The sequence below is a fragment of the Acomys russatus genome, chromosome 2 (assembly GCF_903995435.1).
Source record: "Acomys russatus chromosome 2, mAcoRus1.1, whole genome shotgun sequence".
In the NCBI taxonomy this organism is placed as follows: domain Eukaryota; kingdom Metazoa; phylum Chordata; class Mammalia; order Rodentia; family Muridae; genus Acomys; species Acomys russatus.
In genome coordinates this window covers 89735133-89747971 of record NC_067138.1, presented here as the reverse complement: position 1 = coordinate 89747971, position 12839 = coordinate 89735133, and the positions used below count along the sequence as shown (strand labels likewise).

The 12839-nt window shown below is 42.2% G+C and overlaps 1 protein-coding gene across 1 annotated transcript; it reads right to left on the bottom strand.

Moving 5' to 3' along the window:
* Positions 1-3555: 3555 nt before the first annotated feature.
* Positions 3556-12299, bottom strand: Ccdc171 (coiled-coil domain containing 171). Its single transcript, XM_051163900.1, has 5 exons — positions 12159-12299; positions 8182-8317; positions 6727-6889; positions 4417-4607; positions 3556-3709 (listed from the first exon to the last, which is right to left on the bottom strand). Exons 1-5 carry the CDS (start codon positions 12203-12205, stop codon positions 3695-3697), a joined length of 552 nt encoding a protein of 183 aa, XP_051019857.1. The 5' UTR covers positions 12206-12299; the 3' UTR covers positions 3556-3694.
* Positions 12300-12839: the final 540 nt, after the last annotated feature.

The window sequence follows — 12839 nt, the reverse complement described above, 5'->3', positions numbered from 1 at the left end:
TAAAACTATTATTTTGACTATCATAATATAAATCTGAGCAATTTAACATCAGAGGTTGGGACAAAATTAAAATAAATTCCAGTTAGTATGGACATCGTTTTTTTGTTGGTTTTGTTGGTTTTGTTTTTGTTTTTTGTTTTTTGAGACAGGGTGTTTCTGTGTAGCCTTGACTGTCCTGGACTCACTTTGTAAACTAGGCTGACCTCGAACTCACAGCCATCCACCTACCTCTGCCTCCTGAGTGCTGGCATTAAAGCTGTGCGTCATCATGCCCAGCTAGTGTGGACATCTTTAACTGTGAGTAAACTGTATTATCCCTAAAATTTATAGGAAGTCTGGCTAAGAAAATAGGTTTGTTTTTTTGTTTTTTGTTTATTTGTTTGGGGTGTTTGTTTGTTTTTTGTTCTTCCAGACATGGTTTCTCTAAGTACCCTTGACTTTCCTAGAACTCACTATGTAGACCAGGCTAACCTCGAACTCACAAGGCTTGCCTCTCTTCCCAAGGGATTAAAGTGTGTCACAACAGCCTGGCAAAAAATAAAAGTGTTTCTAAAAGAAGAGAAAGACTGGCCGGGCATGGTGGCCCATGCCTTTAATCCCAGCACTTGGGAGACAAAGGCAGGCGGATTGCTGTGAGTTCGAGGCCAGCGTGGTCTACAAAGCAAGTCTAGGACAGCCAAGACTACACAGAGAGAACCTGTCTCAAAAAACAACAACAACAAGGAGAAAGACTGTTGTTCAATAAATCAGAATAAGAAAATTCCTAAATGTTAATGCAAATATTCACTTCAGGCTATAACCGATTTTTAGTTCTACAGATAGTTTTAAAGGTTTTTCTTTTTAATTTTCTTAAGCATACCACATTTATAAGAGCTAATTAGGTTTAAATCCTTAGTATAAAATACAGGTTTCCTGTGAAGATCAATTTTCTAGCCTACAGGTCTAAAATGAAGCCCTTGTTACCATGAGAGAAGGGGTCTGTGGTTTATGTGAGGCAAAAAGAGATCTGACTACATGGGTTGTTTTGTAAATATAACCCTCATAACTTTCAGCAGGAAGAGACTAAAGAGCCTGAGGCTTCCCCTACCCCAGGACTAAAAAGTGACCCCTGTTCAACCCCACACTCCTCTAAGGATCTCAGTGCAGAGGGGCACAGAGACCATAGCCTAAACTCAAAGCCTAAGTAGGATTTGATACCCTCAGGTGCAGGCTAATTGATGGAAGGATTCTGCCACTACCAGCCTTCCTTCCTCCTACTGTCACATTTTATGCAGGCAAAGTAACACATGTCCACCGAGGACTGATAGACTAGCCACACACACACATCCACCTCTCAAACATTAGGGTACAGCAATGCACAGGTAACCAAGAGACAAGGCAGGATTATTGACAGGGAGAAAATAAAAGTGGATCTGGGGACACTTGTAACAAAACTTTGACATTTTGGTAAAATCCTTTCTTAGTGAAGATGCAGTATAGGGAGCAAGTAAAGTTCTGAGTAAATGTGTGCTGTTTGACACAGGCACAGCCATGTCAAGGACCAATGCCTCAACCCCATGAGAGTGGCAAAGCCTCCCCAAGGTTAGGCTCAGAAGAACGCAAAGTCTTCCTAGGGCACAAGTGCAAATGTTGGCAGTGTGCGCAGAAAACGTCCACCATACCTTTCTCCCCAGATGTTCAGGACCTGAAGGTTGTTCCCCTGTAGAGACTGTTCCCACTTCCTTGACCACCTGTACACCATAACCCCACCTCCTTGACCACCTGTACACCATAACCCCGCCTCCTTGTACACCTGTACACCATAACTCTGCCTCCTTGTATACCTGTACACCATAACCCCGCCTCCTTGTATACCTGTACACCATAACTCTGCCTCCTTGTATACCTGTACACCATAACCCCGCCTCCTTGTATACCTGTACACCATAACTCTGCCTCCTTGTATACCTGTACACCATAACCCCACCTCCTTGTATACCTGTACACCATAACCCTGCCTCCTTGTATACCTGTACACCATAACTCTGCCTCCTTGTATACCTGTACACCATAACCCCACCTCCTTGTACACCTGTACACCATAACCCCGCCTCCTTGTACACCTGTACACCATAACTCTGCCTCCTTGTATACCTGTACACCATAACCCCACCTCCTTGTACACCTGTACACCATAACCCCGCCTCCTTGTACACCTGTACACCATAACTCTGCCTCCTTGTATACCTGTACACCATAACCCCGCCTCCTTGTATACCTGTACACCATAACCCCGCCTCCTTGTATACCTGTACACCATAACTCTGCCTCCTTGTATACCTGTACACCATAACTCTGCCTCCTTGTATACCTGTACACCATAACCCCGCCTCCTTATCCACCTGTACACCATAACCCCACCTCCTTGTCCACCTGTACACCATAACCCCGCCTCCTTGTACACCTGTACACCATAACTCCACCTCCTTGTCCACCTGTACACCATAACCCCACCTCCTTGTCCACCTGTACACCATAACCCTGCCTCCTTGTCCACCTGTACACCATAACCTTGCCTCCTTGTCCACCTGTACACCATAACCCCACCTCCTTGTACACCTGTACACCATAACCCCGCCTCCTTATCCACCTGTACACCATAACCCTGCCTCCTTGTACACCTGTACACCATAACCCCGCCTCCTTGTACACCTGTACACCATAACCCCACCTCCTTGTACACCTGTACACCATAACCCCACCTCCTTATCCACCTGTACACCATAACCCTGCCTCCTTGTACACCTGTACACCATAACCCCGCCTCCTTGTACACCTGTACACCATAACTCTGCCTCCTTGTATACCTGTACACCATAACCCCGCCTCCTTATCCACCTGTACACCATAACCCCACCTCCTTGTCCACCTGTACACCATAACCCCGCCTCCTTATCCACCTGTACACCATAACCCTGCCTCCTTGTACACCTGTACACCATAACCCCGCCTCCTTGTACACCTGTACACCATAACCCCGCCTCCTTGTACACCTGTACACCATAACCCCGCCTCCTTATCCACCTGTACACCATAACCCCACCTCCTTGTCCACCTGTACACCATAACCCCACCTCCTTGTACACCTATATGTAGTATCCTCACCTCCTTATTTAACTGTATATAGTATCCCTGTTTCCTTGTTTAGCTGTATGTAGTAACCCCCCCTCCTTGTTTAGCTGTATGTAGTAACCCCCCTCCTCATTTAGCTGTATGTAGTAGCCCCGCCTCCTTGTTTAGCTATATGTAGTAGTCCCGCCTCCTCATTTAGCTGTATGGAGTAGCCCCGCCTCCTTGCTTAGCTATACGTAGTGGCCCCGCCTTCTAGGACACTTCTCCATCAGAGAGCCCAGGACATCCAACACGCGCTGTTCTATGTCCCTTGGTTCTTTTTTCATTCTCTTGCCTCTCTAGTCAGGGCAAGTCCCTGAGACCACCCAAGGATGCAGCAATGCAGAAAAACAATGTATACTCAAAGTAAATACAGAACATTTTTAGTTTTCTTTTCTTCTTAAAAAAAAAAAGTTAAACTACTATAGCCAGGCAGTTGGTGGTGTACATCTCTAATCCCAACATTCAGGAGGCAGAGGCCGGTAAATCTCTCTGAGTTCATGGCCAGCCTGGTCCACAGAGTGAATTTTCTAGACCACCAGGGCTACACAAAGGAACCCTGTTCAAAAACAAACAAAAACAAGCAAACAAAACAATACATAAATAAATAATTACTTCAAAATCATAACACATATACTCAATTCCATATCTACTATCTAAGTCGCTTGTCAACTTCAACTTTAGCCCACTTATACTGTAGGGAAGGGAAAAAAAGGACAAAAACTATGGAAATATACACCCCACAATAGCCTTAGTACAAATTAAATATTTTGCCTTTTATAATTCATCATAGAATATGCTCTATATAAGATGCTTAAAACACATAATTTCTGTATTTATTGCATATTCAAATTGAAATCTAGAACCCACACTTTTTTACATCTCACATTTTAATGTTGCTAGAACAAAAGCGATATGTGTCTTCATTTTACAGTGTATCCAGGGAAGTAGTTGCTGCTTTCATTTTGGTTATCATTTTTACCTTGTTTGTTTAGTTCTGTTGTTTTTCTGCCATTTACTTATGGTGCAGGAGACCGAACCCAAGGCCTCAGTCAAGGCAAGGACTCTACCACTGAGATCAGAGATCTCAAACGCTTTTCACAAAATAAACACTACACGTATTAATGCAATGCTGAGGCACAGCACAGGAGATACATAAAAATGCCTCTAAAAGGGAAGGAACGAAGGGCACCCAAGGGGAGTTTGATGTAATGTCCATCTCAATGGGCATTGTATGAAGAAACGTTCACTATGTGAGTATTTTACCTGTAGAGTCTTTTGTAGCCTGCTTTTTTCCTGCATAAGTAACTCATATTCCCGGTTGCAATTTTGAATTATGTTGTCTCTTTCCTCCAGATGGTGTTCAAATCTCCTGCATTCTTCTTTCCATTTCTCTTGGGAAGCCTGAAGTGTATTCTCAATCTCATTTACCTTTTCTTGAAGTTCTGAATTCTGAGCTATTAAGAATATGGTAGAATAATCAATATACTTCTAACCACAAACTAATTCATTGAGAGCCTAAGAACCTAACCAATGGAGCTGGCTTTATTTACAACACCATCTTTAGACAATTTTTTTTTTTGAGACAGGGTCTCTCTGTATAGCCTTGGCTGTCCTGGACTCACTTTGAAGACCAGGCTGGTCCCAAACTCACAGTGATCCACCTGCCTCTGCCTCCCAAGTGCTGGGATTAAGGCGTGCACCACCACGCCCGGCTAGACAAAATATTTAACCTTCTCCCTCAGTAAAATCTAGAAAAACTCACTGTGCCTGTGCTACTTTTTGATTTTTCCCTCTCTGCCTTCCCTCAGATGGAGGTGGTTCTGCTATGAGCCAATATGGCATACTCTTGAAGGCATGCCGTGGTCAAGGGCACCTCTAGCACAAGCTGCCCCTAGCAGTTACCTTTCCCTCTGTTCAAGAAAATGAATCCAGCCCGGTGTGGTGGTGCACGCCTTTAATCCCAATGCTCTAGAGGCAGACACAGACAGATACGAGTTCAAGTCTGGCCCGGCCTACAGAGTTCCAGGACATTCAGAGCTATGTAGAGAAAGTCTGTCTCAAACAAACAAAAAAGCCTTTAATCCCAGCCCTGGGGAGGCAGAGGCAGATGGATCTCATACTTTTAGTTTGCTTTCTTTTAAAAGACTTGCTATTGTATAAAAGTGTGCTGTGGAATGCATGTGCGTGTGTGTGTGTGTGTGTGTGTGTGTATGTATGTATGTATGTAATGTATGTATGTATGTATGTATGTATGTATGTATGTATATATGTATGTATGTATGTAATGGGATACATGGGAAGTCAGAAAATAACCTTCTCAAAGTTTGTTCTTTTCTTCCATTGTGGAATCTGGGAATCAGACTCAGGTCATCGGGTTTCCAAGGCTAGTGGTTTGCCCCACTGAGCTAGCTATTTGCAGGTACAGATTTACTTACTTTGAATGTATAGGGGTGTGTGTGTGTGTGTGTGTGTGTGTGTTCCTTTCTTTCATTCAAAAAATGCATATTTTTTTTATATAGGATTTCTTTGTGTTAGACTTGGCTGTCCTGGACTCACTTTGTAGGCCAGGCTGGCCTTGAACTCACAGCAACCTGCCTGCCTCTGCCTCTGGAGTGCTGGAAGTAAAGGCGTGCACCACCATGCCCAGTTTATTTGGTGCCTTTTTATGGCTGATTAACATTTCATTATATAAATACAACACAATATTTGCTTAGGGACTTTTCTACAACATGATCTGGATGCTTGCTTTGAGTTATATAGTAACCTAAGTGCATTTGTATGCATTTATCTATTCTTAAATAGTTTATTTATAACTAAATCCTACATAGCAGAAGGCTTAGTTTTAAAGTTGGTGCCTTTTTCTTTTTAAGGCACATATTCTAATGCAGTGACACATAAACCTACATCATCAAAAATTCACTTGCAGTATTTCTTGAACATGCAGACTGTCTGGATAGAAATTTTGACCCAAACTATATGTTACAAAGGGACCTAAAGTGTCCACAGGACACAAGCACAACTCCTTTGTGCTCTTGCCTATTTGCTTAAAGAGCAAGTATCCTAAAGCCCCAGCCAGCAGAATTCTGTACTCTTTTTCCATTCATGCAGCAGTATGAAATATTAACAGGCCTGCGGTTAGAGTTCAGCTGGGAGAGTACGGACTAGTATTCGCAAGCCCTGTGCCCAGTCAACCCTAGCACTGCGTAAAGCAGGAGCAGTGGGACACACGGTAGTCCCAGCACTTCCAAGGTGAAAGCAACAAAGAGCATGCGTTCAAGGTCATCCTCAGCTTCACAGCAAGTCTGAGCCATCCTGGGACACACACCCTTCCCCTATACCTGAAAGCCCCCAAAAGTTAATACATGGCTGAAAACCCAATTCAGTGACAGAGTGCTTGCTTGCTATACACAAAGCCCTGGGTAAAATCCCCAACGTGGAAGCAAAAGAATTTAAACATTTTACCAACACATAAACTAGTCCCATGAGTGAAAACCCTACATGAGATCCACTATGGGTGTGCAACAGCGAACAAGCATGCAGAACGAAGCTTCGGAAGAGGAGAAGCTGCCTTACCACAGAGCTTTTCTTGAATCCTCTGCGCCTCCTCAGCTGCCCGCCTTCCAAGACTAGCCTCCTTCCTAATGACAGCCAGGTCGTACTCCAGACGCTGCCGCTGCGCTTCTCCTTTTTCCACCTCAGACCGCAACCTGGCAATCTGGCTCTCGTAGCCTGACAGCTAAAAACAGATTCCTGGGCTCATGAACTGGCACTAAAACATGCCTGTAAGATAATTAGGCTGCACACACAAGCATTTACATTTCTTAGCAAAAGCTCACTCTGTGTTTACTGGAATTCATGAATTGGCATTTCCTGGAACACTGGGAAGGAAATACTGCTTTACTAGGCAACAAAGACTCCACTAGAGGAAAAGCCTTTTTAAACAAACAAAAGAAAAAATGCTCGTGTGAATCACTAAATCACGCCTAGATGACAAACATGCATGACGCGTAATCAACATTTAAAAGTCCGTGTAGTCCTCTGCTTTCATCTCCTAGATGCTCTCAAGAAGCAAACAGGGCTCTGGAGGGGGTTCCTGGTGCGGAGTGCTGGCTGCCCTTCCAGAAGACCCCAGGTCTGTTCTGAGCATCAGGATGGGCAGCTCACAAGCACGCAGGACTCCAGCTCCAGGGCATCCACCACTCTCTGCTAACCTCTGAGGAAACCCACACACACATGACACATAGTCATATGAACACACACACATCAAAATGTATGTATAAAATGTGGCCTTTAATCCTAGCACTCCGGTGGCAGAGGCAGGGGGATCGCTGTGAGTTTGAGGCCAGCCTGGTCTACAAAGCAAGTCTAGGACAGCCAAGGCTACACAGAGAAACCTTGTCTCAAAAAACCAAAAAATAAAAAAATAAAAAAGAACCAAATGGCAACAAAGTACAATTTAGTGAATACTGTGTTATTTTTCTTAGTTAAAACATCAACAACAGTATAAAATAATAAAAGTCACAATATTACACAGATTTTAACAAAGGGCTATCTAATTGTAACATTCCTTTAGGTACTGTGACAGAAATGGCTGGGAAAACTAGGATGTGCTGATCTGTAATATCCTTTCTTACTCTAAGATTATGATATAGTCAATGGCTAAATAATTGATCATTTATAAATAACTTATATACTAAATTAAACTTAATGCTTGTGATGTGGTAAATAATATAAAATAAAATAAAATAAATGCTTTAGAGCTCTTGGCTCAACAGCCTAAGTCCTACAGAAAAGTATATGAAATAAATTTTGTAAAAGAAATAAAAATAAAATTTTGATAGTTTGAGGAAAAGTAAAAGTACTATGTGTTTGGGTTTTGTTTTTAGGTTTGGTTTGCTTTTGGCTCTTCCAGATTTCTCTGTGTAACAGAGGCCTAGCTGTCCTGGAACTCAAAGTCAGAAGGTCACCTGCCCCTGCACAGCCTCACCCACCCCTTTCTATATTACTTGGGAGGGAAATGAGCTCTACCTCTGCGTTGTGCTTAGTTGTCATTTCTAGTTTCTCCTTCTTAGCCCGATGGAGCTTCTTTCTGAGATCAGCAGTGATATCTGACTCTGTTTCATTTTTAAGCATTTGTTTTACATCCAATGAGGGATTTTTCAACCTACAAAATAAGGTCATAATAAAATATAATTCTCATGCAATAAAAAAAATCTAACATTTTTCATAGCTTATTTTAAAAACAGAATATGATAAGGTTCTAGGATAATAAATTCATAACCTAGTAAACATGTGTCCACTACATAATGGAATGTGGGGGGAAATGCAGTCATATTGTGCTTGTAACAAAATACTGTCCACTGAAAATATACTACACTGTTCAAGATTTGTATATAAACCAGCCAATTATCAAGTGCTGGATACCTTTGGAAGAGCGAGACGTCTTTTTTAATATTTTTCAATTACTATAAATGTAATACACATTATAAAAAAGGAAAGTATAAACAAAAGAATGCACATTCTTGGGCCTGGAGAGATGGCTCAGCAGTTAAGAGCACTGACTGCTCTTGCAGAGGTCCTGAGTTCAAGTCCCAGCAACCACATGACAGCTCACAGCCATCTATAATGTGATCTGATGCCCTCCTCTGGCCTGCAGACGTACATGAAGGCAGAGCACTGTATACATAATAATAAATCAATAAATCCCAAAAAAAATGCACCTTCTTGCTTTAAAATGGCAAACTAAAGTAATATGCCTTCCCTGACAAATAACAATACTAACTACAACAACAGGTAAGAGCTCCCAAGTACAGAATACAAGGAAAGATGAAGTCACAGCAATAAAACAGTAGAAAGGGACAAACAGGTAGATAACCTATGAATTCCAAGCAGGCAGTGAGGAAAGCAACAGGCCAAATACCATGGCTTAAAGCATAGAAGACTAGAGGACAGCAGCTGTTTACTTTGTCCTTGTTGAGTTTTTGTCAACCTGACACAAGAAAGAGTTCCCTGAGAAAAGGAACCTCAATTGAGAAAATGCCTCCATCAGATGTGCCTGTAGGCAAGTCTATGAGAAATGCTCTTGTTTAATGAGTGGTGTGGGAGGGCCCAGCCCACGGGGGGTACACAGTGCCACCCCTAGAAAGCAGGCTGAGCAAGCCAGGAGGAGCAAGCCAGTAAGCAACACCCATCCACGGCCTCTGCTTTAGTTCCTGACCCCACGTTGCTACCTTCAGTCCATACCTTCACTTCCCTTAGGGATGAAGTGTGGCTTGAGATTGTAAGCTGACATAAGTCCTTTCCACCCAAAGATGCTTTGGCCATGGTGTTTTATCACAATAGAAAAGTAACGAAGACAATTTTCATGTCCAACTTGACAAAGAACATGAAGTATAGGTCACTGTTGCTGCTTGGCCTCACAGTGGCCTCACAGTGGCTATTATACCACATGTTGCTAACTCAGCTGAAAGTTGTCATGATTTTAACACTGTAAATATTGAATAATAAATTTAACCAAGATGTGGGAAAAGAGGAGGAAGCAGTCAGGTGCAATGGCCCATGCCTGTAATCCCAGCATTCTGGGAAGCAGAGGCAGGTGGATTTCTGTGAGTTCGAGGACAGCCTTGTCTACAAAGTGAGTCCAGGACAGCCAAGGTTACACAGATAAGCCTTCTCTTCCTTAAAGTTCTCAAATATTTGTCAGCAATAAGAAATTGACACATTTCAATAATCAAAACAAGGTGGTATTTAATTAAGAACAGGCAATATGTTTGAAAAAGAAAACAAAAGTGTGAAGAACCTAATATCACAAAAATTAACTGATTATCAGAATTTAGACTCTTGAAAAGCCCATATTTATATGGTCAAGCAATCTTCAACAGCAGTGCTAAGAAAGTTCAATAAGAAAAAAATTGTATTACTAACAAATGTTCTGAGACAACTGGCTATCTATGTGCAAAGCAATAGATTTAGACCCTGACCTCACACCATACACAAAAAGTAACAAAGTGGAACAAACATTAAAATAAAAATAAAAATAAAACCATAAAACTCCCTGAAAGAAAAATAAGAGAAAAGTTATCTATGACCTTAAGTTAATTGAAGATGTCTTAGATATAAAATGAAAAGCATAATCCACACAGAAAAAGAATTGATGAGTAGAACTTAGAAGTTACGAACATTTTCACTTCAGAATACTCCCGGAGAAAGAGGGGAGCACATGTACCTCAGCAGCAGCGCAGCTGCCAGCAGAGGAAGGCCCTGGACTGCAACTCCAGCAGAACCAGCACCCTCACACCATAGGAGAAACCAACAGAATGAAAAGTCAATTTACTTAATGGGATAAAATGCTTGTATGGTTTGATAAAGGACTTAATCCAGAACATACAAAGAATTCTTAGAGTTCAGTTATAAAAAAAACAATTTTAAACTGGTTAAAGAGCAGAAACGACATTTCACAAAAGAAGATGTGCAAATGGCCAAAGGCACATGTAATGATGCTAAGCATCATTAATTACTGAAAATATCCAAATTAAATCCATAATAATGTATCATTTTACATTCACTAGAATAACTATTTAAAACTTAAGTAATTTTTAAAGTGCTGACAAGGATATGAAGAAACTAAATACTGCCGTCAGGGATGTAAAATTATCCAATAAATTTGGTGGTTTCTTAAAAATTTTAGCATCACGCCTGGGCATGGTGGTATATGCCTATAAGCCCAGCACTTGGCAGGCAGAGGCAGGCAGATCCCTATGAGTTTGAGGCCAAGCTGGTCTACAAAGTAAGTCCAGGATAGCCAAGGCTACACAGAGAAACCCTATCTTGAGAAAAACAAAAACAAAAATAAATTAGCATCAGGGGCTGGAGAGATGGCTCAGAGGTTAGGAATGCTGCCTGTTCTTCCAAAGGTCCTGAGTTCAATTCCCAGCAACCACATGGTGGCTCACAGCATCTATAGTGTGACCTGATGCCCTCTTCTGGCCTACAGGTGTTTGTGTAGGCAGAACAATGTATACATAATAATAAATAAATAAATCTTTTTTTAAAAAAGTTCTAACATTTAGTTCCCTGTTTTGCTGTTTATTTGAGCAGGGCCTCGCCATGTGTTCCTGGCTAATCTGACACTTGCTCTATATACTAGGGTGCCTGAACTCACAAAAATCTAACTACCTCTGCTTCCTGGGTGCCAAGAGTGCAGGCAACAGACACCACGCCAAGATACTTTGAATTACTAAACTTATTTTCTTAAGAAATGCATTTAGAAAAAAAAATCACACCCTTCAAAATGGTCCATTTTGTACTATGGACCCCATCCATCAGAGGTAATAAGCAAAGCATCTTACCACGGAGAGAAGGAATGCATGGCACAGGAAGAAGAGGAACACCAGCCATGAGATTTGACTTCCTGAAATGCACACTCAACCACACCTAGTGAGAGCTAAAACTAATGGAGCGCTCAGGCGGTCCCGTCCGAGGTGCAGGAAGGAGGCAGAGCTACAGAGGTTACTGCAAGCAGAGTAATGGCCAGCACAAATGAAAACAGGCAGAAACACAGGAGAGAAAGTCAGGAGTGTGGAGAATAAGCAAGTCAATAGCGAGAAGAGACAGTTTGGACACATAGACCTTTTTGAACCCAGTTAAAAAACAAAAACAAAAACAAGGGGTCCCGAGAGCCAGTACTATACTTAGAAGGTGCTGTTGCCTCTCAGTCCCAGGAAGCCTACCTCCTTAATCACCCCCAGGAGAATCCCTGCAATTAGCTTCATTGCCCACTTAATTCTCTCTGGTTCTTGCAATCAAAAACATTTTACACCTGGCATGGTGGCACATGCATTTGATCCCAGCACTCAGGAGGTAGAGGCAGGCAGATCTCTGTGAGTTCGAGGCCAGCCTGGTCTACAAAGTGAGTCCAGGACAGCCAAAGCTACACAGAGAAACCCTGTCTTGGGGAAAAAACAAAAAAAACTTTTTCCAACTGAAGGAAGAGACCGAAGGCTTACCTTTGGGTATCCCCAGTAGTGGCATTACTTGACGTGCTTAAACTCATGGTAAGTCTTCCAACTGTTTCAAAATACCCCACTGTTTCTTAATGCTATACTTCCGTATGGTGATGTCTGTGACTTACAGCATAGATGGACTAAAGTCTGTTAACATAATAAACAATACAACAGCAGTTTTATATCTGAATCCTGAAAAGATGATTTTCATTTTGATCTATAGCCTATTTCTTAATGTTTAAATTATTATGTAAAATAGGACACAAGTAATTCCAAAAAACCTATACTGTACAGCTGGATATGGTGCACACACCTGTAAACCCAGCAGCTGGATATGGTGCACACCCCTGTAAACCCAGCAGCTGGATATGGTGCACACACCTGTAAACCCAGCAGCTGGATATGGTGCACACCCCTGTAAACCCAGCAGCTGGATATGGTGCACACACCTGTAAACCCAGCAGCTGGATATGGTGCACACATTTATAAACCCAGCACCTGAGGGAGGCAGGGAACCAGCTCAAGGTCATCCTCAGCTACTAATAAAACAGAAGCAAGCCTGGGATAAATGATACTCAGTCTCAAAAGATGATGATGATGATGATGATGATGTTTTTATTAATTGAGCCGGGCGGTGGTGGCACACGCCTTTAATCCCAGCACTCAGAAGGTAGAGGCAGGCAG